Here is a 27,603-nt window from a genome sequence, read left to right as displayed (position 1 = left end):
GCATTTTGTAGGATGTGGAGGTCGTCGGAAAGCTGCGGTGTATCGACACAGAATAGTAAGGTCTACAATCAGCCTGGATTTCAAGACGGAACGCAACAAACTAGTAAAGCGGAAGCCTATTAACGGATTAGCTTTTAGAAGGAAAGTATAGGATTTCAGGATTTCACTTCAGAACAGATATTTGGCTTTAACTGAGGAAGACGATCTTAATGTTCAAACAACAAATGATAATCTCACTACTATCGTTACGGAGTGCGCCCGATAAGTAGATGGTAGGATGGTTCGACAGGATACCGGCAAGCTATGTCAGGAGACGAAATATCTGACTAAGAAATGCCAAAGCATGAGGGCGTCTAGCTGAAGAAACAAAATAGACCTAGCAGAACTATCGAAGTTAATAAATAAGCGCAAGTGGGTAGCCGACACCAGGAATTTTAATCAGGAGAGAATCGAGCATGCTCTAAAGAACAGAGGTACCCTAAAAGCGGCGAAGAAGAAACTAGGCATAGGTAAAAACCAGATGTATGCGTTAAGAGAAAATGAGGGCAATGCCAATAGCAATATGGATAAGATAGTTAAAGTAGCCGAAGAGTTTTACTCAAACCTATACAGTAGCCAAAGTAATCAGAACGTTAATGAGAGAGACACTAGCAAGAAAGCCTTAGGAGCAATGCAAAAGAGAAAAGCAGCTGGTGAGGATTAGGTAGCAGCAAATCTGTTGAAGGACGGAGGGGAGATAGTGCTAGAAAAACAAGCCACCCTGTATACGCAATGAATTATGACCTCGACCATACCAGAAGCATGGAAAAACGCTAACATTATCTTAATTCATAAGAAAGGAGACGCCAAGGACATGAAAAATTGCAGGTCGACCAGCTTACTAGCCGTTGCCTAAAATTTATTTACTAAGATAATCGCTAATAGAGTCCGTGCAACCCTAGACTTCAATCAAGCAAATGATCAGGCAGCCTTTAGTAAAGGATACTCTTAATAGATCATATTCACACTATCAATCAGGTCATAGAGAAATGCGCAGAATGTAACCAACCCTTATATATAGCCTTCATTGATTACGAGAAAGCGTTAGGCTCAGTAGAAACCTAGTCATACAGGCATTGCGGAATCAGGGTACAGAAGAGCCCTATGTCAAAATGCTAGAATATATATATATATATATAGGAACGGCACAGCTACCATAGTCCTCCATGAAGTCAGCAATAAAATTCCCATAAGGAAAGGCGTCAGGCAAGGGGACACGATCTCGCCAATGCTATTCACCGCTTGTTTGCAGGAGGTATTACGAGACCTAAATTGGGAACAGTTGGGAATAAGAGTACATGGAGAAAACCTAAATAATCTGCGATTCGCTGATGACGATGCCTTGCTGAGCAACTCAGGAGGTGAACTGCAAATCTTGATCAATGAGTTAGACAGGCAGAGCAGAATGGTGGGTCTAAAAATTAACATGCAGAAAACCAAAGTAATGTTCAACAGTCTAGCAACGGAACAGCAGTTCACAATTGGCAACGAGGGGCTGGAAGTGGTGAGGGAATACGTCTACTTAGGGCAGGTAATGACAGCTGATCCGGATCATGAGAGGGAAATAACTAGAAGAATATGAATGGGGCGGAGCGCATATGGCGGGTTCTCTCAGATCATGGATGACAGTTTACCAATATCCTACAAGAGAAAAGTATACATCAGCTGTTTCTTACCGGGTTCTCACATACGGGGCAGAAACGCGGAGGCTAACGAAGAGGGTTCAGCTGAAGTTAAGGACAACGGAACGAGCTATGTGATAGGTGTAACGCTAAGAGACCGAAAGCGGGCAGAGAACAAACACGGGTTAATGACATCCTAGTCGAAATAAACAGGATGAAACGACCTTGGGCAGAGCATGTAACGCGAAGGCAAGATAACCGCTGGTCCGTTAGGGTAACGGAGTGGATACCAAGAGAAAACAAGCGTAGCAGGGGGCGGCAGAAGGTTAGGTGGGCGGATGAGATTAGGAAGTTCGCAGGCATAGTGTGGGTGCCGCTGGCAAAAGACAGTGGGTGTAGTCAGGCTGACGATGATGATGAGTGTTTCACTAGCAGAGTGACTTGTACTGTTGTGATCATATGTGCAGTTTAAAACGGGTACTACGTTGGTAAGGTGTTTGATCCTGGATGAAATGACGTTTCACTCTTAGCGCTGACAAAAACACAGCTTTGCTTTTTTGAGTATGATCTTTATCCGGACGAATGATATCGACAAGAAATTTTCACATTAAATGTAAGGTAAAGCGAAATTTTGCTATTTTCGTCTAAGTGACTGTCCGTTTTTATATCGCCGCTACGTACACTGTTATTCGTTAGAATACGTCGGGAGTCGGCGATGGTGGACATTGCAGTAGACACAATTCTTGAAAACATTATCGGTGGCATGCACAGGCGCGCGAGCACACGCACTAACATAGGCGCTCACGCGCACACGCACAGGCGCATACATACATACATACATACATACATACATACATACATACATACATACATACATACATACATACATACATACATACATACATACATACATACATACATACATACATACATGCATACATACATACATACATACATACATACATACATACATACATACATTTTTCAATGCACTGAGAAAATTAAGATACAGAATGTTTACGTTGATAGAGGAAGATAAATCCTTAGCCAAAGGCTAGTATTGGATCCATTGCCAAAATGCAACATATGTAGGCAGTTTATCATAGCTGCAACCCATGAGACCAGATCGCAGGCAGAGTGGGTGAGGGAACAAACGCGTGTTAATGACATCCTACTCGGAATCAAAAAGGAAGAAATGGGTTTAGGCATGGCATGTAATGCGAAGGCAAGTTAACCGCTGGTCCTTAAGGGTAGCGGAGTGGATTCCAAGAGAAAGTAAGCGTAGCAGGGAGCGGCAGAAAATAATTAAAATTACGTAAAGCAGACGAGAGATTTGCATTCGATCACTCGTCACCCCAGTGCAAGAAATTATGAGCTAGCGTCAATAACAGCCAAGATATAGACGATTAAAAATTACGCTCCTCCTCTCCCCCTTCAACTCGTACACGCGGGGCACCAGACGAAAATAAAGAAAACAGCTTTGGGACTGGGCCCCGCCCATGAATACGTCATCCGCTGACGTTCGCTTCGCGACTTCCGGTTGTCGCTCCTAGTACCCCCAGCAGCGTCGGCGGCGTGATTGCGGCCCGCGTCGGGTTTCTTTGCTTGTCGTCTCCTGTAGGTAGCAGTAATGGACGCGGCCCTCAAGGCGCGACTGCTCGCTCCTACAGCCGCTATGGGCAGCGAGCCCTACGCGTTCACGCCGTACCGGCTGAACGCCAGCGACGACAGTAGCGACTCGGGGAGCCACTGCGAGTGGCTCCGGAACTCCCGACAGAAGGAGGCGGTAGAGGAAAATTGAAACCGCTCTTCCTCATTTTAGTCCCCTAATCCCTCTTCCCCAGTGCAGGGTAGCCAACCGGAACCCCTTTCTGGTTAACATCCTTGCCTTTCCCTCCTCCTCTTTATCTATCTATATGCGCGAAGGCAAAGCCCTGGCTCGCGCTTGCCCGAGAGGGTCGCGCAGCGGCACGAGCAGACGATTTTCCCGGCTACCGGAAGTGTTCCCGTGACGTCGTGGCTGCCATGGCTCCAGCGAATGACAGCGTTTGGTGGCCTGCTGACATCATGGGTATAGTGACGTCTTTTTTCACGATTTTAGTTTAAAAATCCGTCACTACGGGCACACCAATCGGCAAGCGAACTGTAAAAAACACGGTTTTTAAAAATTCATAATAAATTGCCGGCTCAGTTCTGAAGACTTATACTTGATGTGAATGCTTCTTAGCATCATTTCTAAGCATTGAAAACATTTACAAGCAATTTTTTATTCATTGCATAGTCCCTTTAAGAAGTTTGCAGGCGCACGGTGGGTGCAGCTGGCAAACGACCCGGTTAATTGGAGAAACATGGGAGAGTCATTATTCCTGCAGTGGGCGTAGTCAGGAAGATTATGATGATGATGATGATTTATTTGTAATACTTCAGTTATTTCGTTATGCCAGCCTCTTTGCACACGAAGTCGCATCGGTGGCGAATGATGTGACAAATGCCGAACTGCCATGCAAATAATGTGTTCATCAACGAGGTACAGTCGAGCGACTTAAAACGGTCGCAGATATAACGAACGCTCGGTTACTACGAACGAGGGCAGTGCTGCCGTCTAACTGTGTATTGGGGCAATGGTATTGGTTCTCAGATTCAATGAACACCTGTGGCCGCAATATTCGGTTACAGCAAACGAGGAGGCACTGTAAACTTTGCCTCGCAGTCGAATACCATCGCTCCTTAGAGGAGCGAGCAGCGACGAGCGTCTCCTAGCCACCTTGTCACCCGCTTAGTACGGAAATAACGAGGCAGCCCAAAAAGCAAGCATGGTGAAAATAGATAACAAATAAGGAGTAAACAACGTACTTAATGCAGTCGTCAACAATAGATGTCTTGAGAGGAGGCGCCAGCGCTGGTGGAAATTGCAGTAAGCTCGACTCTCTGCGCACAAGCGTGAGTGGCGACGATCGCAGTCGCCCCTGGTCATCGAGAAGACCCGCAATGCGAATGCTTTGCCCGCCGTAGTGGCTCAGTGGTTACAACGCTCGGCTACTGAGTAGGAGTTGCCGGCTTTGAACAATGCCGCAGCGGCCGCCTTTCTATGGAGGCGAAATGCAAAATCCGCCCGTGTCCTGTGCGATGTCAGAGCACGTTAAAGATCTCCAGGGGGTCGACATTATTCCAGAACCCACGACTACAGCACCTCTTTCTTCCCTTATTCTCTCAATCCATCCTTTATCCCTTCCCTTAAGGCATCGTTCAGGTGTCCTCCGAGATTTGACAGTTACTGCGCCATTTCCGTTCCTAAAACAAAACAATTTTTGGAAGATGCGTTCTCGTACGCTGCAAGCATGGCACAAACCTGAATGATGCGGGTCGTTTTTTTTTTACTCTACCAGTGTGCCTCTAGCCATTAGATTAGAGGGCGTACGGGGCCGAACCGACCTCGCCGCTCAACCCAGCCCAGTCCCCCCCCCCCCCCCCCCCTTGATCACAAGACACAACGACTTGACGACGCTGCCGTGACCCGACCCCATGGCCCGACCGACCCGAGACGTTGCCCACACGTGAGGACACGGCCCCCCTGCCCCTGCCGTTCGGTGCGTCCAAGGGCTTCGGGCGTCGGCTCCTGGCTATACCTGCGGCCCGGAAGCTTCGTGGACCAGGATTCATTCGGCCATAGCTTTCATCGGGGCGGCTAGCACTTCGCCCCGTGCCCTTTCTGTTGTACCGTCCTCTGAACCCATCACCATCGAGCGCATCTCTTCGTCGGTGTCTTCTATTCACGATCGGGACGATCGCTCGGCAGTCCCGGGTAGTGTCACGATCTCACGTAGACGACGAAGCTGGCAGTGGCGCGGGACGGGGCGCTCGCGCTAGCCCAGCAGCCATTAACATCATCTCACTGCCATCGTTCATCTCGCCTCATTCGTCGGCTGGTCGCCACGTAACAATATTGTATCTGCAACAATGTCGGGTGATTTACTAAATGGTAAATTGTAAGTGGTCCTTGTACTGTACAGTGTCCGCACATGTTAAAGGACCCCACGTAGTCCAATATAACATGCCAGCCACTACTACTACGTACCTCCTAGTGCATGTGTTGCTTGGGGTCGAGAAATATTACTTTTATTAGGCTTAACTTCAGCCGCGTTTACCGCCGATCTGCAATCGTTTCGACCGTGGCGGCGCCCACGGCGCAGACGCGCAACTTGCAACATGCCACAGCCTCCCATACACTGACGAAAATAATAGTACGCGAAGTTCGCGAACTCTCCCAGTGCCAGGAATCTAATGAGGACGATGACGAAGAGGTCAAACTACCACCTGCTGTCGCGAGTGCTTCCTCCACGATTAGTTATACCGCGTCCCTAAACAGCTCACTGGCAGCAAGGCTATCGGCGAGTAGCATGTAACTGCGCTGGAGAGCTGGGAGAGGGCTGTAATAAGCTGTAGTTTGAATAAGCAGGCGCGCATAAGGGACTCACACAGTCCGACTTCATATTTTTTGCTGCAAAGTGGGAAGTCCATTTACTACGAACGTCGAATAGAACGAATTCGATGCGCGTGAGGATCAGGCTCGTTATAAGTAAGTTCGACTGTAACCTGTCGCGTTTATCAAGACAATGAACTGTTAGCGTAACTCTATAACAAATCGCATGGAGCGCGGGTCGAAGCAGTCCCACACACGTCCCGCGGTTAAAGGCACACCTGCTGTAGATTTCTTTCATTGGCGGAGGAGGCGGAAAAAAATTCAAACCAGCTAAGTGACGTTATAAATAGCTGTCTGCTGTTCAGCCAACACCATGATCAGCTGAGAGTGGCTTTTTCTTTGTTTATCTCCAAAGCTTAAGTGTTTTGATGGTTTGGGAGTGCAAGCAGGCAGAATACGTGTGATGTAGAGAATTCACCATGCCGAAGCTCTGCGCAACCTTTGGCTGTGCAGTTGTCAGCGGCCATGACGATGCAATTCCCTACTTGCAAGAGAATAATTCAGAGGTGCAATGGGTAGATGTTGCGGGAGGCGACACCACCTCGCCCTCGTAGACAATAGTGCTCTCTTGGGGTTAGTTTCGCGGCTACTCCTCCCATCTGAGTTCATGGTTAATGCCTGACCTGGGTTTCCAATAGCTTTACTGAGGCCTAGCGCAATGGCACGAGTCCTCGGTTGCAAACGAAGCTTGTCACTGTTGCCGAGAGCATTTTTCTCGAATATCAATAAGCGGCTAAGAGCACACTCCAAAAAGTTAAGAAGTATCGGCACACAGGTGTTCCTGCACTCCGCCTTCAGTATAGTGTGGCTCCTGAGTCCACAAAATTTGGGCTGAACGTTTTAATAGAAACACTGCGCAACAGACGTTTGTCTCAGCATGTCTCAGTTTTGTCTCAGCTTGCAAAAAATGTACTCACCCATGTTAATATGTACGGGAGGTACTGCAGCTGACATCCCACCCTGTCTCATTTATTTCTCCAAAAAAAGGCGACCGTGCGAACTCATTCGTGAACCTTAGCTTCGCACCTTGCCTTCATCCTTGGAGCCAGACCTGGTCGAACGGTGGGAAGAGCTGGCCGCACCCGGTGCCTCATTTGGCTGCAGGGAAGTCGTCTTCTTTGTCGTGGACCCTGTTCCGGACGCTGCATTATCCCTGGGAAGTGGAAGCACGAATAAGAACACTAATTAACCTGAATTCGGTCGTCCGCATTTCCATAAGGTCAGTCTCTCCAGCGCGTATTCAGCCCCCTGCACATCAGGCAAGTATGGCTACTGCGCTCCCCAGAGAATGACGTAGAAAAAAAATGACGGTCAAGTTGCGGAATTAGGTTAAATACAAGTTAGGTGCCCTATCTCTGTGTGGCCGTTGTTTATCTTGGATTAGCATTGTTTATAGTAGTTGTGCTTTAGTTATTCATGATATTGCTGCGTGATTAAAGTAGCATATCAAGTGTATTCTGTGTGTTATATGCTTTTGCACGGCATGGATGAAGCACACTAGACACATAACACGATGTTTCTTACACTCCTTTTATAAGCACCCCTGTCGAGCGCGCAAAATCAAGTGCACTTATCAAGAGTGCCACTTTTTAAAAGTGCACTCTAGCAGAACTAAACGACGTAACAAAAGTGCACTCAGCGAAATGCGCACTCAGGTCGAAGTGCGCTCACAGAACACTTTGTGGGCCGATTGCATAGCCTCGCCAGCAGCGCCTTCGAAGGCACAAACGTGAGTGCATAAAACGTACTCAGCAGTTTCTCTTACTTGTTCTAACACTGTTTAAAAAACGATTTCTTCGTTAGAGCTACAATCGAAGTAGAACAGCAAAAGAACAAGATGCAACTCTGTCGCACGCCGCCATCTTGTTAGTTGCCAAAATTCTGGATAGTCTTGGCTGATCATGGCTTTCCTTCATTATCATTTTTTTCATTGATTAAAACTGTTTAACCTTGTTTTTTGGGGAGCTATCACTTCAGACAGACAATATTTAAGAGTCCCCCATCCCTTTTCTTTTTCATCTACCTCTTCAAAAAATTCCGTTCATTTTCTGTCGCCATTTTTCTCCTATGAGCGCACTCTGCTTTCCCACTCAGCACCGCGTAGCCTAAAGTGTCAGTCCAGATGCCGAAGCGCACTCCCCGTAAGTGCACTTAACTTGCGCGCTTGACAGGGATATAAAACTCGTGGCTCCCGTTCTGCAGAAAATCCGGGTTCGCGGGCGTTGGCGTTGTGAGCGGAAAAGTGGGTTGCCTACTAGCCACCCAAGTCACGTGACCTCGTGACATCATCGCAGCCTGTCCATTCTGGAAGGTCGCAAACACTTGGTAACCGAAGAACGACAGAAGGGTTTTTCTGCGAATGTCAGCTTGAGTGTTAGCGCACGGAAATGCTAACCTGAACATGTGCGATAAATAAGGATTAAAAATCGAAAACAATTATTTGCCGTACCCTGCATGTGACGGCCGAACATGAAACCTTCCAAACCCCGCCTATGGCGCGTCGCGAGCACTATTAGCCCGCGGTCCCAAAGCATTTGATGCCACGCACTAGGCCTTCATCCCTACTTGTGACTTTGAGTAGTCAGGAAACCCGGTGAGCAGGAGCCGTCCTTGGCGTATGGCCACTTTCTTCTTCGCGGGAAGCGAAGCTGCTTGAGGCATAATTGCCAATTGTATCCTAAACCTATGCGCCATAACAAAGACAACAAAACTGGTCGGAACACACATGGGACGACTATTAGCATGCTATAAATGTATTTCTGTTCTGTAAAATGGAATTCCAGTTGTCAGGAACTTGCCTCGCCCGAACTCACGCCCCCGTTTCTTACGAGGTTATGTTTGTTACGAGGTTACGAGGTCACGTACTCTTAAAAAAGTGCCGTTTAGCCTTTCGCGAACCCATTAGACGCTCATGTTTTGAACGCGGTAATGCAGAATATGGAACACGTTAAATCCGTAGCTGACAAGGCACGTACTTATCTTCCGAGTGGGACTTCTCGGTGTCTTCGGCAGCGGTCCCTGTTGTCCTGCTTCCATCATCACCTCTGCGAAGAGTGACAGCAAATTCTTCAGTATTACAACGCGGTGCAGTCAGTAATAGATAGTACAGCGTTGACAAATTAAAGAAACTGTGAATTCAGTTACGATATCACGCGAGGTACAGTGCTCTCAAAGTTTTACAATTTACGGGTGCCTTGGGATGGCTTTAGTACGAGTCTCTTAACTTTCCAATGCAAACAAACGCTAAATGCGATATCTGGAAAGTTTATTAATTTCAGGCAATTATGGCGCGAATACGATATTAATACTCTCTTTGTATCCCTCCGGACACATGCCCTACGCACAAAAACTAGTTCCGTCTTTTTGTCAAAATTACGGAACGCCTCCTTTTGAACGCCCTATATATCGCTGCTCAGCCTGTGGCAATGAAAAAATGTTGGTAGTCAGCCTAGTTGCTTATCAAACCCTTCCATGTCCGTGTTGTACGCGCTATTTCCCACCTGCTTAAAGTCTCCTAATTAATCAGTCAGAATTAGCTTTGTCTGTCCCCTTTTTGTCCTTTGTATGCGTGTCATGATGGCTCCTTAACCTGCAATGAAAGTCATAACTGTACTATTTATTAAACTGATCCGCTATAGAAATCCTCATTAAAAACCGATGTTGGCAGAACGAAGCTGTGATATTGGGCAGAGGGTTTGAGACAGAAAATTTATTTATTGGGTTATGAACAGGGCGTACAGTTTCCACTACTGCTTTCATGTTCCAGGAATAAATTTGAAAAAAAGCTATACATTTTAACCGTTTGTGCTCAGCATCCTCGCACAAGAAAAAGCTTTTAGGCGATTCTCTGTGCATCGTTTCAAAGCGTTGGCATTTTCTGCTCCTCCTGATTGTTTTGTAGCTAATGCTCGTATATGTGGAATAGGCAATTCTTTAAATGCATAGTTCCCTTGGAGTATTCAAACCCCTACTGGCGCAGTGTTGCAGCAATTAAGCAATGAGCCCCTGCCTCAGAAGGTGGATGTTTCAAACACAGCCACAGGTGGTGCTTGTAAGACCCAGATTATTCTTTCCGAGCTATGCGAGAAGAAATAGCTCCCGTAAGCTTCACTTTGAAGCTAAATCTTCACTACGCTAGGCTTTCAAGAGGACAGCGTCAGTGCAGTTACGTGACAGGTGTCACGTGGCAGGTAGTGTGACCTACTGACGTCATCACAACCTGCGCACCGTAGCAGGTGGCAGTTGCCCCATCGGGCACTTCATCGACGCTTTACAGACAATCCATTCGGCAGTGTGTGTGGCGTTTGTGAACGTAGCCATGCAATGGAAGCTTTCGCTTCTCACCAGGGTTAACCAAAGATTAAACCCCAGCTAATTTTTTGCAAAGATAGTTCTTCGGGAGGCTGTATATTTTTCACGGAGGCCTGCTGTTGCCTGAGTCATATTCTTTTTTGGCATTTTGATTCCCGCTAAGTCAATCGTCGTCCTGCGTCTCCCTCCTCTTCCCTGTAAGTGCAAAGGCGGCGGGGACAGGGAGGCTGATGACAGGTGGATGCAGGCAAATCCGCCTAAACACCACCTATGGCGGACGGAGGCCTCGCATAGACGCAGACACCGCCGAACAGCTTTCACCTTCCTAATGCTATCGCATTCCAAAAGGAGATAAAAAGCGAGAAAAGAAGACAAGGCAGAAGAAATACTTCCCGCTACACTGCTGCCCAAGGAATCATGCAAGGACAGCGAAACCACGCAGTGTTCATGCCCGCTTCAACCACGACGCTTGTGCGCCTGAGCGCTGGAACCACTATGCCATTAAAAGCCGTAGCTGCGACATAACCTTTGAGCTGCTTCGGCAGCCTGTTTAAAAATATTAGCCAGCACAGCTCAAGACTGTAGCACAACCACCGGGAGCGACGCCGCTACGGAGCATTTGGCGTGTCAATGCGTCTTAAATTAATCTACGCCTTGGCGCAATTCGTAGACGTTGCTTATGGCTTGACGGTCAGGAATAGGGTCCCCTATTTACTACACGACTTTTTTGGCCGTCGGACGTCTAATCTCTACTTCTTTAGGACCAAATATGTTATGTGCAAAATAATCCACGGGCATATAATTCTGCTTAAAATCAGTTGCTGGGCGAATTGGTACTTCATGCTTACATTCACAGCGCAAAGACGAACACGGACACAAGGGGAGACACCACAAAGCGCCGGTTGCCGAGAACATGCTCAAAGAAAGCAGCGAAGTAGTAGACACCGGCGGGGCTGACACAAATTGGAGGGAAAATGTGGCGGTACTACCTTACATGCAGACCATCGCCCACCAGCTCAAAAAATTGGGAAAAGAGCAGGTGTGCATGTGTTTTCCGCACCAGAGAGGCTGTCGAAACTGTGCAAGAGGGTAAATTCCACCATTACTGGGAGCGTTTTCTGCACTGCTAGGCACAGGGAACCATTTGTAGGGTGCGCAAAAAACGTAGTCTACTCTATACCTTTGCCCTGTGGCCGAGCCTACATTGGCCAAACTGGCATATGTCTAAACGAGAGGCTCATGGAACACATAAATAGCGTCATCGGGGCATCCCGTCATCTAGGCATACACTGCCGTGATTGCCAACAGTGTAAGGAACGTGGTCCTTTTCTTGGAAGAACAACAGTCCTTCATAAGTATGGCAGAAAAACTGCCAGAGAGATAGCTGAGGCTGGTGAGATTGCTGAAAAAGGAGATTACTGTGTCAGCACCCCATCGGTGTTGTTAAGTGATAAAGAAGGTCGTCTCTTAGGAATTTCCAACTAGGGTATTATGTTTGTTCTTGTTTGCGTCCTGACATTTAGGTTTTAGGTTTATGTTTTCTTCCTTGTACTTATGATGATGTGTTTCCCTTGCGGTTTGGCGCTGCTACCAGTCTCACATGACTTTCCTTTTCGTTGCTGCGCATGCCCGCTGTACTGTATATGTATTCGCTGCGCGCAGCAATAAACGTTGTTGAAGACGGCGCTTTGTGGTGTCTCCCCTCGTGTCCGTGTTCGTCTTTGCGCTGTGAATGTAAGCATATAATTCTGGTTGATTGTTAACCTTCAAGTTCTCTTCAATACCAGTATTCTGGGATCGTTAGTAACTCACTTATATTTTGTCAAACCAAAATATAGCTCATGATGCCGGAACTATTCGAAACATGCGGACACACATCTTGTTGGCTACCGCACAGCTAAATCGAAAAGGTGTCAAACGTACACAATGCGAGGCTGGATCCCAGAGCGTAATGTGCTGCCGCGAATCTTTGCACTATTTGTTCATTCTTTAACGCGGTTTTAGCAATTTGTTCATGATGCAAGACGCGACCAGATTTATCTCGATTGATCGCATCCAAGCGGAGCCGTTTCTAAGTTGCTCCAGAAAGTTGTGGTTACTTTGTACGCCGCATCTCGAAAGTTCGCTATCAGCTTTAAATTGACCACGGCCTAGAGCGGCAGGCATTCTGTTCGACGACCGCCGAGCACACTTGTTACTTTCACCGCCGCCGAGTCATTCAGTTTGTTGTGGGCTAAAGTTTCGTTTGGAAGCATTCTTTCGTTGTCTTCCTCACTGCCTAGACTGCCGTCACCACTACGTGACTTCTGGTAGAGGTGCTGGATGCCGGGGACCTGCAACGCTTCTGAAGATGGAGGTCGACGCTGCATCCTCACCGCTGGTTCTTAAGCAGCCACGTGATCCTCCTGTATTAAGTCGGGTACACCAAGAAGAAGCCGAGGAACGGTTGAACCAGTTTGAGCGTGTGGAGATATTTAACGGATAAGACGACCAAGAAAAACTATGATACGACTTTATCGTCCTGAATAGCCCAGCTAAAATCTGGCACGAGAATCACGAAGCTTCCATACGAACGTGGAACGAATTTATTCAAGAATTCGTGAAAACATTAACAAGAATCGTCCGCAAATAAAAGGACGAATTACAGCTCGAGACGCGCATCCAACTGCACCATCCTTGTCTACGTCGAAATGATGTGCCGCCTATTTCGACGCACCGACCCTCAAATAAATGACAGAGGAGAAGGCGCGCTTCATGATGCGGGGTGTCAGAAGAATTTTTAGCCGGATTGGTCCAAAACCTACCCAAGACCGTTGCTGAGTTCACAACCGAAACGTCTGCTATCCAAAAGACCCTCGACATCAAGGCTCGGCATTACGACCGGACACTACCAGCCTTCATCACGAGCCATGCAGAGAGCTCAACGACCATCGATGACAGCCTACGGGACAACAACCTGAGATCGTCTGCGAAGAGATAAGACGATTGCTGCCATCCTCCCTACAGCCGCAAGCAGTGACTCTCATGGCTCTGGTACGCGAAGTGCAAGAGGCACTTGGCACCACGACTCCGACGACCACAGAACGACAGGCCATGACATACGTCGCCGCACTAAGCAGTCATGCGCCCCGACGAGACACCCCATGCCCTCTTCAACCGGAATCAACTCTACCAGAACGACGCCCCCTGGCTCCCGCACGCCCACCTTAAGGGAGATGCAACGGCTGTAGGAAATGCGACGAGTGGAGGACTCTGGGCAACCGGCCACTGTGCTTCCATTGCGGTTATGCCGGCCACATACTTCGCCACTGCCCGTGGAGACGCTTAGGCCTGCGCGGTTTCGCCATCGACGCCCCACGACCGCTCCCAGCCAGTGACCACAGTAAATCGACAAATACCTGCGCAGAGGGGAGTATGTGCCGTCAAGCCGTCCGTACCGCTCCTCGTCGCCGTCCACCACACGTTTTGCGTCGCCGGACCGCAGGTTCGAAGGAGCTGTTAGCGGAAGGTCCCCCAGCCTCGGCAGGGAAAACTAAATAAAGTAAACATTGGGGTGAGTTTGCTTGTCGAGGAAAGGACGAAGATCCCCCACCGACCACGCGGCCTGAAGAGAGTGCACCCGTTATGCCGACGCCGCGCACAAACACATGCTCGGCCACAACGGGAACGGGCTTCAGAATAACTCCGCCAAACAGAAATGCCCCGACGACACGAACTGCCCACGGAACACATACCCGGCGAAGCCCTGACCCGACGCCGAGGACGACATGCAACGCAAGAGCCAGGACATCCGACTTTGAAGAGGCTGCAGACGCCCAGAAAGTTATCTCTCTAGTAGGGTGCCTCGATGCCAGCGCCGCCGTACAGGGTGGTGACAAGCTTTGGCAAGACCCCCACCACCGCCTTCTTCGCGGTCGCCATCTTGGGGCAAGCCGCTTTTGATGCCATGGCTGTGAAGGTGCGAAACTGTTGTGTTGTGCACCGGAGGCTGGGCAAATGAATTTGATATCGCGAAAACTATCATGCTGGGCTGTTGTGTTTCTTTGTGTGCCGGCTCGGTACAGACGGCGCCCGATGTTATCGTTTCCAACGGGATGAGACACGGAGAAAAGTGTGGGAGGCGAAAGTGAAGCGATGAATCTAAAAGGCAAATGAGAATGTGAAGATTTGCGAAGTAAGCCATAAAACCTGTTCTCTTTCTGAACATGTCACACGCAATTGTGCGCTTCCGGTAGCAATAAAATTATAAAATGACAATTCACCAATTCCCTTACCACACTTGCTTTGTGTCGATTGAATAACTTTTTAGCTTGTTCACCCGTCTAATCGCGCACTGTGCACAACAAGGATTTTGGTGTCCCTTCTTAAACGTTGAAGCAGTTTGAAGCATTGTTACAAACGTGAATGTGAAATGCGTTGCATCAAATTATTTTGTGTGGGGTAGTGCGCTTTGTTTTCGATGCGGAGAACTTGAATTCAGAGGTGTATGAAGGCTTATAATGTAATATATGGACAATTGCGCCCGCTATATCCCTGAAAGACGATAAAATTTAACATACCTTTCAATGAATGACTCTCGACTTTAGAATCATGTGCAAGCGCTCTCCCATTTGCGAACGCGGGAAGCAAGTCGAGCCTGGTATTTGTCAAAGGAATGCACTGGTGTGCCCCTTCGACAACTGCTCTTGACACTCAATCTGGAGAGCTGGTGGCAACCATCGCGCATTCAAATTCAGGCAAAATAAGGGGCGTCTCCCTCTCTGCTTTGCGAGAAAGACTATGATAGAGGGCGTCGCACGCACCTCCCCTCGCGCTGATCCCGTTTGTGGGCAGAGTAGGAAATGAAAATGCAGTCTCTGAACAAGCATTTTCACTTGCAAAAAACCGCCTTGTAAGCCAGCCGTCCTGCAATTTAGCAAGTGCTCTTTTCATCATCATCATCAGCCTGACTACACCCACTGCAGGGCGAAGGCCTCTCCGATCTCTCTCCAATTAACCCTGTCATTTGTCAGCTGCGCCCAGCCTATGTCTGCAGACTTCCTAATCTCATCCGTCCACCTAACCATTTGCCGCCCCCTGCTACGCTTGCCTTCTCTTGGAATCCCCTTCGTTACCCTTAAGGACCAGCGGTTATCTTGCCTTCGCATTACATTCCCTGCCCAATCCCATTTCTTCCTTTTGATTTCGACGAGGACATCATTAACTCACCGACTCTGCCCGCTTACGTTCTTTTAACGTTACACTTATCATTTTCTTTCCATGGCTCGCTGCGTTGACCTTAACTTAAGCTGAACCCTTTTCATTAGCCTCCACGTTTCTATGACATCCCATTTAATGCCCGCTAGTTCCTCGAACAGCACTGCTAGGCTGGTGTCACTAGATAAGGTTCTAGCGTTAAACGTTGCCTGGTTCAGATTCCAATGGCGGCCTGTCCGGAGCCAGAGATTCTTAGCCCGCTCCGCTACGTCACAGGTGTGACCGCCGCCTTGGTTAGTTGCTCCACAGCCGCTCTTTTAGCGAGTACTAAATTACGCGGAGCACAGGTGATAGTTCCCTCATACCTGCTTTTTCTCAAATTACTTTGGGAAAAATTTCTCACCAGGTCTCTGTGATTGGCCCAAACGCGAAAGCTAGGTCCTCGCGCAAATGAATCGTTTACAGTATATGGCTCGCAGTTCGAGTAGTCGCGAGGAAACTTCAGTCGTCAACTGCTAGGTGCAGTGGCTTCACCTTGCGAAAGCGGTCGTGAAGAAGCAAGCTGCCAGTGCAGTAAAATAGTTCATTGTGAATGCAGATTTTTCTTCCCCGTGTTGTGACACGTCTTGAGGCGAATTGCGCCGATTTCAAGCATGCAAGTGCCCGTCTGAGGTTAAGCTAAATTCGAGTGAAGTTAAAATTGCCTGTTTCATGTCAGTATTAAAACTGCACGACAAGAAAAGTGTAGTTGGCACCAATCTTAGACAGCCGGTTTAGGAAATGCTCCTTCCAGGCGTGCAGCCTGAGGAAGCTTCAAAAGGCTGCTGAGAATTGCTTTGAAATAAAGTGCCGCGTACTTTAGCGTGAGACACCTGTCAAGGTTTGGTCTACTCATTAAGGTTCATTACTTCCTGCTGTGTCTGTTTTACAGTTCACGATATACCAATGATATGCAATGCATTTTCGATATAGACGGCTCACTCGAATGTAAGCTAGTTACGCAGCAAGAGACGCAGATGAAGCCTACTGCATGTTATGCACCTCATAAACTTATTCATACCCAGCTATACCAAAAGCCATTGCTTAAGAAAGCGGTCGCAAATCAAAATAACCGCTTTGAGCATCTGAGAGAGCCAAAGAGTACGTGCTGACCTAGGTGCACAGTGCTCCTTTTCCTTGAGAGCCATGCGTGCAAACATACGCTTTTCTCTTTTGTCCGTGAGCAAAGAGTGCTCACATTTGTAAGTATAAGCGCAAAATCTTTATACATATGAGCCTGCTAACGCGAAAGCATGCTGAACCAGAATACTGGCAGATGGCCGCCGATGCTTCATAGCCCGGTGTTTTTGCGCTTGCCCGAAAATGGCGGCCACAAGGGTGGCGTCTCCACCATGTACGGCAGTGCACTACACCAGGTCGACACGGGCGCCGATTATTCGGCGATTAATGCAGCATTCCTTGCGCAGTTGAGGAACGTCACGACCGCTTGGGATGGCCCACAAATTCGCGCCGCCGGAGGCCACCCCATTACGCCACCAGGGCGATGCACAGTGCGAGTGACCGTCAAGGGACATACCTAAGATGCGACCTAAGTGCATGATACTAGGTGATCATCGACCTGCATGAGCTTGAGGCGATCATCGACCTGCGTTCCAAGTTCATCACGCTTTCGACGGGCGAAGCCATCCCCTCAATGACGACCATAGAGCAGCATGCTGCCCTGACTCTCCTGTATGAACAAGTGAGCGTCCCACCCCTACCAGGCGTCACGGCCACCGCAGATGCCACGAATGCCAAAAACAAGGAAGCTCTCATCGAGAGGAACACTGAGTTGCTTCCAGAGCGAGGAATCGACATCGCAAGAGGAATCGCATATTTCAGCAATGGGCAAGCTGAAATGATTGATGCTCACGAACATACCGGCATGTTAACAAAGGAACGACGATTGCTTACATCGACGAACTATCCGACGTTCAGGGCGTCTTCGCCAACTTCACCTTCTCCGATCGAGTCTCCGAAGATTCAACTAAGGAAGATCACAAGCACGTTTTCGACATGTGACATGCACGTCTTCTACCGCCAGCCGATAAGAAAACTGCGCAGACTCCTTGGACTGTGCGCGTATTACCGACGATTTGCCACGAACTTTTGGCGCATCGCCGAGCCCCTGACAAAACTGACGAGGACAGACGTGCCATTTAAATGGTAAGCGCCGCAAGCATAACCCTTCAGGGAACTTCAGCGTCGTTTACAGTCCCCATCGATACTCGCGCAGTTTGGCGAAACCGCCGATACTGAAGTTGATACCGACGCAAGCAGCGTGGGCCTAGGCGCCGTCCTCGTTCAAAAAAGCGACAGGCTGGAGAAAGTAACCGCATAAGCTAGCCATTCCCTTTGCAAGGCCGAGTCTAACTCTTCGACAGCTGAGAAGCAGTGCCTTGCCATCATCTAGTCTACGTCCAAATTCCTCCCCTACCTGTAAGGACGATCTTTCAAAGTGGTCAGCGATCACCACGAACTGTGCTGGCTTGCCAGATCGAAGGACCCCTCCGGCTGCCTTGCTCGGTGGAGCCTGCGCCTCGAGGAGTTTCACGTCACCGTCGTTTACAAGGTCGGACGCCAGCGCTCTCCCAAGTTCAGGTTGCACATGACAGCAGGCCAGTATATTAACAATTCTTTGGTAAAGCGCGGCCCTAAGTTGGCCCAGAGTTCTAAATGAGTATCTGACTAAACCACTCATTAATTCATCCAATGATTCCCCTGGTTTCCGTCGCTTTCCTATTATTGGCTGTTCCACAGTAAAATTCTGTCTATCACGGTCCACTGCTTCCCAGAATTGGCTATGGCATTCTAGAAAGCTGTCTATATTGGCCTAGCCTTGTCATCAATCATCCAGTGTTAAACGTATACTGGCAAACGCTGGAAAACCTTGTGCCATCTGCTAAAAATACATGGCAACGTTCAATATTGTCACAACAGAGGGAGACAGTTTATAATTCTTCAACTCGTAAAAACTGACTGAAGAGGCTTGAGACCTGTATAGGTCTGTCTCATCTCAGTTTAACTATAATTGACAAATATACGTTGTCCAAGTACATATGTTTTACATTGATCCTTAAGATCAAAACATGTTCCTGAACCCTCTTATACCATTCGAGCAGTGTTAGAGTAGCAGCGCTGCGCTATTAGTCTACTACTACTACTGCAATTCTATCGTAATGCCCGTGCTACGCGGAAATCTAAGTTGGAATTTGAGTGAAATGGTATTCGACACTGCGAATGGCATTCGGACCCAATACAGTTGTGCAGTGCTTCACAACAATTTCCAAACGCATTCAGAAGAATTCAAAACGCAATGGCTCTGCTGCCGTCGAGTTTTGTTTTTGTCCGTTCAATGACTTTCAGTGGTACAACGATGTGACGACAACTTCAGTGGTAGTCAGTGGGCTGTGCATATTCCGCCACAGAGGAACCAGTCTGTCACATGCGACCTACGACGACACAATCCAGACCAACGACCACAGATCTATAGAATTCTACCGTTAATACTGGGCAACTAGAAGCGGCTGCAACTAACCACTAATATTTCCTTTAAATGTTCGCGTAAATTTAGTACTTAACGAATGCGTGCGAGCATGACCCAGTGGTAATGATTCGTGTAATTATATATGACTTAGCCAAGCCGTTAACCAACAAAATATATTCTTTCTTTGAGAAGTGCACACACAGAGCTCACACTGCTTTCTTTGTTTTATTTCTGGGCATAATAACCCGCGTATTTGTCAGAGAACATTGTGCATTTCAAAGTGTTTTTGCACGCTCTGCTCGCTCGAATGTTTGAAAACCAGCTTAAAGGCGGTTCCTTCTATTAAAAAAGTAACTAATTTTCATTTCGATAAATTTTAATTAAAAAAGCACTTTTTTGCTTAAATTTAAACAATTCACTGCCACACTGCGCAGCGGGTGTCGGCTTGATGGAGATCCTGAATCAAACGTAATAGCTTAGTGCAAATGTATTCACTTAACCGACTTTGTGTGCAGTTTTAGAAGCGTCCAGAAACGAAGCAGTGGCCTCGTACTTTACAATTATACGTTGCGCACGTGCGAAATATTAGGCCGGCGCCTCATAAGAAAACGCGGCCCCGCGCTGCTGAGAAATTCTCATGCGTACGTCGGGCTCTGTGATGGCGTCTTTCCTCGTGGTTTACGATTTGCTTGTTCCTTTTCTGCGAATCGTAATGTTGCAAACTGTTGTTTTTTGTGCATTTTCTGTTCTATTACGTAATTTGCATTGAGGGCTATAGCTCTTGCACACCTCTTTGATTATTTACTTGATTTTTTTTTCCTTTCGAACATCACCTTTATTGATGAAAAGCATCGGAAGCAGTTTTTAATCACAATTCAACAGGTTTTGTTCGTTTTTGCTTTTCTTGCGTTCACAGCAACAAAAAACTTCAGGATTCTTCGCCGACCAGCAAATAAACCTGTTTGCCCTTAGACGCATCATCACATGTTAACCTATCTTGTTTGCCACAAGTACCGTGTATAAAACTATGAAAGAGCGCGTATTCTTTGCATAATATTTTATTGATTGTTTTATATATTTGTTATTTTATGGTAGCATTTTATGTCACCTTCAACTAAAAGAAGCCACATCACACGGCCCCACAAAGTACGTGAGCGTCTGAAGTCGTTTTCGCGAACTCAATCTCGAAGCTCCACGTTTTTCGCTTGAATGTTTTAAGGCGCCGAACGTGATGCTTTTCTTGCTACTTTTTCAACAATACTTTCACGCTTCCGCGTTTCCTATGCCCTTGTTTGCCTTATGAACTGCCCATAACTCATTCTCGAGAATTGCAAACCGCTTTCACATGTTGCAGCCCCCGTCCCCGCTCTTTTTCAAGTCCTGTATCTCCCCACCTCTTCTCCCGGCAGCGCCCTTTTCCAGATAGTTCTCTAATCCCGTATCCCGCGAAGCACTATTCATTAATTGTGGTTTTACTCACTTTCCTTAAGCTGTTTTCCCTCGCGCGCAGATAAGCGCTTCACTGTTCGTGCACCCTACCACGATCTCCCTTTCTCCACCTTAAAGTCGGAAACTTTTTCTCGCGGCCACAAAAGCTGTGTAAAAAGTAATGACTGACCCTCCTACCCTTCAGCCAACACCGCCGTGCCTTGGCTGGTACGGCGCCGCCCTACAACACAACCAGCGCGACGAGAAAGCATGCACACTCGAGCTGGCTCCGTTGGTAGTCTGAGCAAGTGAAAAGCCACATCTGACGCGGTTCACTATCCTGGCCTGCAAGATCTTTAAGTACTAAAATTCTTTTGTCTTGAGATACGTCCGGCAAACAATGCGCTTTTGGAAGTAGATGTTGTTTTGAGTACATGCGGCTTTATTTTTTCCGGTAGGAAGTGAAAACAAGACAAAGCCCGGGGAGGACGACTTTTTTGTACCTACTCTCATTGCGAAATGTCTGGCTTGGCGTCATGCGCAGTGCAGATCAGCCCGAATGGTAAGAACTTTATTTTTCGTCTTTTGTAAGATGAAACCACCAAATATTCACTACTTTGGCTAAGAGTGGGTTTGAATTAATGTGACCTGCTCTGGCAATACGCCACGAACCACGGGAAGGCAACAATGGCATGCAACCATCCGCAGCGCGTCGGCAGAGGGCACTAATGATTGAGTGATTGACAGCGGCCAATCACACAACAGAGCAAGTGAAATGGGCGCCTAAACCAAGATTCTTTCCAGGTCTCTTTAATTCCCATGTATGTTAGACAGTAGCCTCGTTAGCGCGTTCCTACACCTATATTTCAGCGTTCGCTACACACATAAGGAACCCTTTTGAGCACACGTCAGAGAAAATAAAGTGTCACAAGACACTGAAGTGAGGAGAGTTACCTTATAATAGCACTTATAATGGTGTGCGTTTCACGAGGGTCATCGGGAAGATCTTTCTACGAAGTGAAAGCTAAAAAACTCCTGTGTTACCCAAGATGTCCGCAAATGCGCGCACAGTTCAGTCTCAAAATTCTAGGCTGAAAGGCTGATTTTGAAAAACAAAGTATATGGAGACAAAGAAGCCGGTTAGTTTCCGACAGCTCCATCTAAATGTCAAATAAATTGGTTCAGTGAGCCCGAGAAATGGTTATGGGACTCCGCTGCTGACCCGAAAGACGCGGCTTAGATCCCGGCCACGGCGGTCGCATTTCGACGGAGGCGAAACGCTAGAGCCCTGTGTAATGTGCGATGCCAGTGCACTTTAAGGACCCCCAGGCGGTAGAAATTGTCCGCAGTCCTCCACTAAGGCCTCTCTCATAGCCTGAGTCGTTTTGGGACGTTAACTCCCATAAAAACTACACACCACAAAACCGTTGTGCAGCATGCATTCATATTACTTGCCAGAATTCTCAGTGTGTCTGTATATATTCTTAACAGCGTAATCAAAAATACTAATACTCACGACTCCTCGGCAGTAACACTGCCCTCGTGGGAAATAGGCTTTTTCCTCATATCTAAGTCAGCCTGAAAGGAACATACAGAAAAAAAGTTATATTTCGATTCATATGCTTTAAAAGTACCTCCATGCATCAGGCTCCTGAATGCATAGTTTGCAATATTTCAAAAGCTTCGACATAGGCTATATTTTGACGAACACGAATTGAAAAAAAGTTCTTCACAGGATAAATCGCCTCGTTTTAGCTTTACTATTCAATCCACAATAAAACGCGGTAACTAAGCGGAACCACTTTATGTACTTTTTGGTTCTTTTCTTTTTGAGTGCATCAAGCCAGAACAATACGGAGGTGCCCGCGTGTTTATCAACTATGTTATCTCTCTTTTTTTTGCGTGACCGCGTATGACACGGGCAAACCAGCTCAACTTTCTTCTTTGTTGGTACACTTTGTTCAGCGTGCCCAGTCAATCACCAGAATATATGTGAAGCGAATCTGTGTTCCTCACAAAGACAAAGGCAAATGCTGATACAGCGGAAACAAGCGTTTTGCACTTTTCTCATTACTCTAAATTCGTCACACTAGCACCCGATGAAGTCCTTGTTTTGCCATTGTTTAACGAGTACTCCCATCGATTAATAAGAAAACTTCCCTCTGAAAAAATATCGGACGCCTAGACAATGTGCAGCGTGGGTTGCGATAGCACAAGGAGCCCGTCGTGGCGTTGTCTTGTCGGAGAACTTCCGGTTCTTTGACGTCCCTTTCGAGTGTCTCTTCTTGTCGCCACTTCGTTTGGTGACGTCACGTGGTATATGTCATCAATCGCTCAGTTATACATGACTTTCATGTCATGGCCATGCATCAGGTATCATTAATAACATCATCATATGTGACCTCCTCAGTGACGATGTCGTTCAGGTGTGAAACCATACGGCGACACCCTCCAACGGTACGATCAGCTCCTTATGGTCTCGCAGAGTAGGTGCATGCCCTAGGTAAAAAAAACTGAGCGAGAGAAAACTGTACTATAGCCTACATGTTTTGAGCCTTACGTGCGTTCGCTGCCGAAACTCCTTCAGCATGGAAGAAGCGGAAACCGTTGTACACCCCTTTTCTCTTCCAAGTCAAAACGAGGAGGTAGTGACGCGTTATGTCTGCCATTGTATGGCAAAGAGGAACTCAAGGTCTGCTCCGAAGCGAACCGGGGCAATGTTGAATGGCTTTCATTTGTGATTCGACTGGATTAGATCCGATTGCGTAACAGGGAGAAATCCTCTGCGATGCCCTGCCTTCTAAACACGACGGAAAAACGCGAACTATACACACGCACATGCACATGCAGAAATACATATATACACACGGACGGACGGACGGACGGACGGACGGACGGACGGACGGACGGACGGACGGACGGATAGATAAGACATCGTGCATAGTGCAAGTTGGAGCAAGACTTTCATTGGAGCGAGTTGGTTGTAGCATGACATGGTTTACGCAAAAAGCGTACTGGGGCTAAAAGAGGAAGACAGCACACATAAGACAGGAATGGCGCCAACTTCCAAGTTTATTCATCGAAAAACCACTTAATAGCCACACCAGCAGGCAAAAGGATACAAGCACAACAGATACAAAGGGTGACTTAACAAAGGCACAAGCGCGAAAGTATCAAAGCAATCTTTTTATCGCTGACAATGGCCCTCTACGAAAACTAATATCTTCTGACAGCGTGAGGCACCACAAGATTGCTGTAAAAATGGTTATGCCAACCACCTGGCCACTCACTGCAAAAGCTGCAAACGCCGTCCTCCTTGTTTTCAAAACACTAAATTCATTGCAAGGTCCAAAGACAGAATAGAGCGTGAAATAATCGAAGCACATTACATCAAGCAGAGGGGCCATATCTGCATAAGGAAGCCATCTGTGCCGCTGCCAGAAGAGATTAGTTTTCTTAGTGGGTCATTGTCAGCGTTAAAATCATTGCTTCGGTCTTTTGGCACGTGTGCCTTTGTTAAGTGATCCTTTGTATCTGTTTTGCTTTTATCTTTTTGCCTGCTTGTGTGGTTATTAAGTGATTTTTTCATGAATAAACTTAGTTGGAAGTTGGCGCCAGTCCTGACTTGCCTGTGTTGTCTCCGTCTTTTAGAGCCAGTACGCTTTTTGCGTAAACCATGTCATGCAAGTTGGAGTTACGCAGAGCGCGCTGACTGAAGATGGTGAAGGCCGATTAAAACGTGAAAATGAAGACACCGACCGTAAAATAAAGAAAAGCAAAAACAATGAGTGCCAGCTGAAGTTTAGGAGCCTTGTTCACAAAATGAAGCGCACTTCTTTTTTTTAATTTCAGTATTTAAAATGATTATCCCCGATTAGGCGTGTTTTCGTCCAACTGTTGACTTCATAACGGACGATAGCGGCGACTCGCGCATGCACATATCCCGAGCAATGCAGTGATAACTGCGTACTTAGGGCAGTCATGTTACTGCGCTGTTGGAGGAGGAAGCAGTGCGCAGTCGCGCCCCACCGGTAAGGTAAGTCGGCTACGCGCAATGTTGGAATTAACAGATCCATTCAGTCATGCATTCGAATTATCGGGCATTCTATTTTAAGGAATGCGTAAGGTTGACGTGACTGTACCGGCTCATTGAAATGCCCGCAAATTGTGATTAAGCGAGTTCGAATTAACCGGATTTTAATGTGGTGTGCGTGACCTTGTACTGCTTATATGATCACTTCAAAGGCAAAGGCAAATGGTGGATGCAGCTGCCAAAGGACAGGGTTAATTGGAGAGACATGGGAGAGGCCTTTGCCCTGAAGTGGGTGTAGTAAGGTTGATGATGATAATGATGATGATGATGATGATGATGATATGATCACTTCGACAAGTACCGCAACTGTTAAAGCCCCAAATGGGCGCATGAAGCTGCAAAATCGGTGAACGCGTCGAATCATTACTTACGTCCGTGAAATAATTATCACACTGCAGAATTAGGAGCTCAAAGCGTGCTGCATGATTATCGCCGCTGTAGTAAATCACTTGGTTTATCACAAGCGCCCTCCATCGGTGCTCGTCTCTTTTTCATTAGCAAGAACTTTCCAAATTAGAGTTAAGCCAGCACGCCTCGTCTATCCATTATTAACAACAACGGACGGCGCGTATTCCTCGTGTTCAACCAAGATGAGCAAATTACAAAAACGGCGAAGGAATACGCCTTTTAATGGTTCGATGGATGTGACACCTCCTTCAAAAAATCTTCCTTCGATAAATGCATCCGTTGTTTCTGCCCAAACCGTCCAAACGCGCCTTTTATGGTTCTGAACTCTGCAATAAACGGCTAAAAATAGGCCTGTTAGGAGGTACATGTATCCAGCGAATTGCAGAACATTAAGTCCTGTTTCGGGTTCTTATCGTACTTTGTCTCATCACCGCCCCAGTAAGAGCAGCATCAAATGACTGTGGATTGCGCACTGCGGTGAAGCTTTGGCGTCATAGGAGCTATTCGACATTCCTGGCTATCACGCGTGATTTAGGAACTACGCCATAGGAAAGCAAAGCTTGCTACTGGATCATTGGCGTGCGTTTGAAGTGCCACATATGTTTGCGTTGTTGTAACATTGCGAGTGCGTGGAACTTAGCGATAACCGTGGCAAAAGCGACGCTCAGAATCCGAGAAGCCCTCAAAATGCGCTAGACCATGGGAGTGGAAAAATCAGCGCTTACCCAACGGCGATCGCAGTGCTGTTCTCTTGTCTTCTTCCTTGTCTTGCGCGAGTGGCGAAGTGCTCGAGCACTACGCTAGATCTTGTTTGCAGGTGGCGCGAATGACACGGTCAGAAATCAGCCGCCACTGCCAGTCCTAAAGAGGTATGCGTCATATACTGAAGCCACCTTCAGGTTAGGCCGTCGTTTGTCTATCGCAGGATATGCAAACGATTTTGAAAATAGCGAGAGATTATAGCTCATTCCTCATGGCTTAAGGGAGATGAAGTGCAACAAAACTGTGGTACAAAAATTGCTGTCAACAATTCTGCCCAACAGCGTCGAAGCAGCTATAAAGGTGCTCTTAATTAAGCGACCACTCTCCTTCGCAGAGGTCTCGCCATGTCGCAAAAGAAAACGTAATCCAGAGGCCCCCTAATGGTTCTCTGGCCTGCAACAAAATAGGAGTTGAGTAGAGACGACGATGAAGTATTCCGCCCGACTTTGTATTTAACTTTTTCCTCACATGGACAAGTTAACGAACATCAGCTTCATCGATTTGTGCAAGAAGCACGCTAGGACGAGTCACTCTTTTGACTCTTAAAACATTGACCTCTTTTTCCCTTGAGCCCATCTGTCCAGATACGAAGAAATGAGATCTCGCAAAGGGATACGGTTGAAGGACAGACCGAAACGAGCGGCGTTCTGCGTTTGCATCTGCCTGTGCCGATTGCCTTTGAGGTCTCCCTTATCGCTGAATACTGCGGTGATCATCGCAGGGCTGGATTAAGAAAAACGGGGTCCCTGGGCTAATGCGCCCGTAGCCCCTCATCCCTTCCCTCTATTGACCCCCTCCCCTTGCTCCCTGCTATGCTACTGGAATATATCTAATATTTCATTTTAGTTCGAATGAAAAAGAACGAAGTTCAATAAATGGGATTCATGCAACAGTAACGCATTAGCATTGCGTACCACGTTTACCCAGAGCTGAGGTCACATGATAGATGCACACACTGCGGGGCGAGAAGAACCCTCGACCACATAATTTGGGAGTGCCCAAATTCTCCCAGGGCGGGCAAAAATATTGATAGTAGAGAAGCGTGAGAGACGCTGCTAACAAGCCCGGACCCTCAGCTCCGGCGCACCACCATCCATCTGGCCTAAGAGGCCGCCACCAGTTTAGCACTGCCGGTCAGCCTCTAACCGCGGACGCCCAACTCCCTGTCTTCCAGGCCTGCTTGCCGTTAAATTAGGTGGAAGCCCGTCTCCTCGTTCTGGTTTTCTCGATTCATACTTGTCGCTCGAAGTTCATTTGCCCGTGGTTCCATATACTAAGTAGGTTATTATAAATGGACCACCTATTCGTGCTGTCTGAGGTGAGGCACTGGGATGCAGCCCCCCCCCCCCTCTTAATCCAGCGCTGGATCCGCGGAAGGGTTCACTGCTGACTTCGAAGCTCCTTTCTAGAACGACATTCCAAAGAAAAGACAGTCGTTGCGTATGCTTCGTTACAGTGGTAGGACTGACAGTGGTCGCACTAAAAGGAGATACCATGGCAGTTCTCCCGACTTTAAAACTTTGCCAAAACAGTGTCTTGGCAACGATGTCGGTGCATACAGAGACCAGCAAAATCCGCACAACCACCGGTGTCACCTTTCGAGTCTGGGAGCCTACGGGGACGCGGTTTTTACCTAAGGCGACCAGGAACCTTCGCTGATTGCTGGTACAGTGGCTTCTGCCGTTAGAACGAGTTATAAACGTTTCCAACCAATTCTGCTGGACGCAATACCCTGCCT

The 27,603-nt window shown here is 47.5% G+C and overlaps 1 protein-coding gene across 1 annotated transcript in view; it reads right to left on the bottom strand.

Annotated features, from left to right (window-relative positions):
• Positions 1 to 25,892, bottom strand: part of LOC144120132 (neprilysin-1-like) — a 120,759-nt gene extending 94,867 nt beyond the window's left edge. The window contains exons 1-4 of the mRNA XM_077652571.1: positions 25,829 to 25,892; positions 22,119 to 22,180; positions 9,117 to 9,185; positions 7,168 to 7,294 (exon numbers count right to left, since the gene is read on the bottom strand). Coding sequence (XP_077508697.1) covers positions 7,168 to 7,294; positions 9,117 to 9,185; positions 22,119 to 22,168 — 246 coding nt within the window. The 5' untranslated portion in view covers positions 22,169 to 22,180; positions 25,829 to 25,892. The remainder of the gene's footprint in view (positions 1 to 7,167; positions 7,295 to 9,116; positions 9,186 to 22,118; positions 22,181 to 25,828) is intronic.
• Positions 25,893 to 27,603: the final 1,711 nt, after the last annotated feature.

The sequence above is a fragment of the Amblyomma americanum genome, chromosome 2 (assembly GCF_052857255.1).
Source record: "Amblyomma americanum isolate KBUSLIRL-KWMA chromosome 2, ASM5285725v1, whole genome shotgun sequence".
NCBI lineage: Eukaryota > Metazoa > Arthropoda > Arachnida > Ixodida > Ixodidae > Amblyomma > Amblyomma americanum.
The sequence above is the reverse complement of the archived record's forward strand: the minus strand, read 5'-3'. Positions and strand labels throughout refer to the sequence as shown.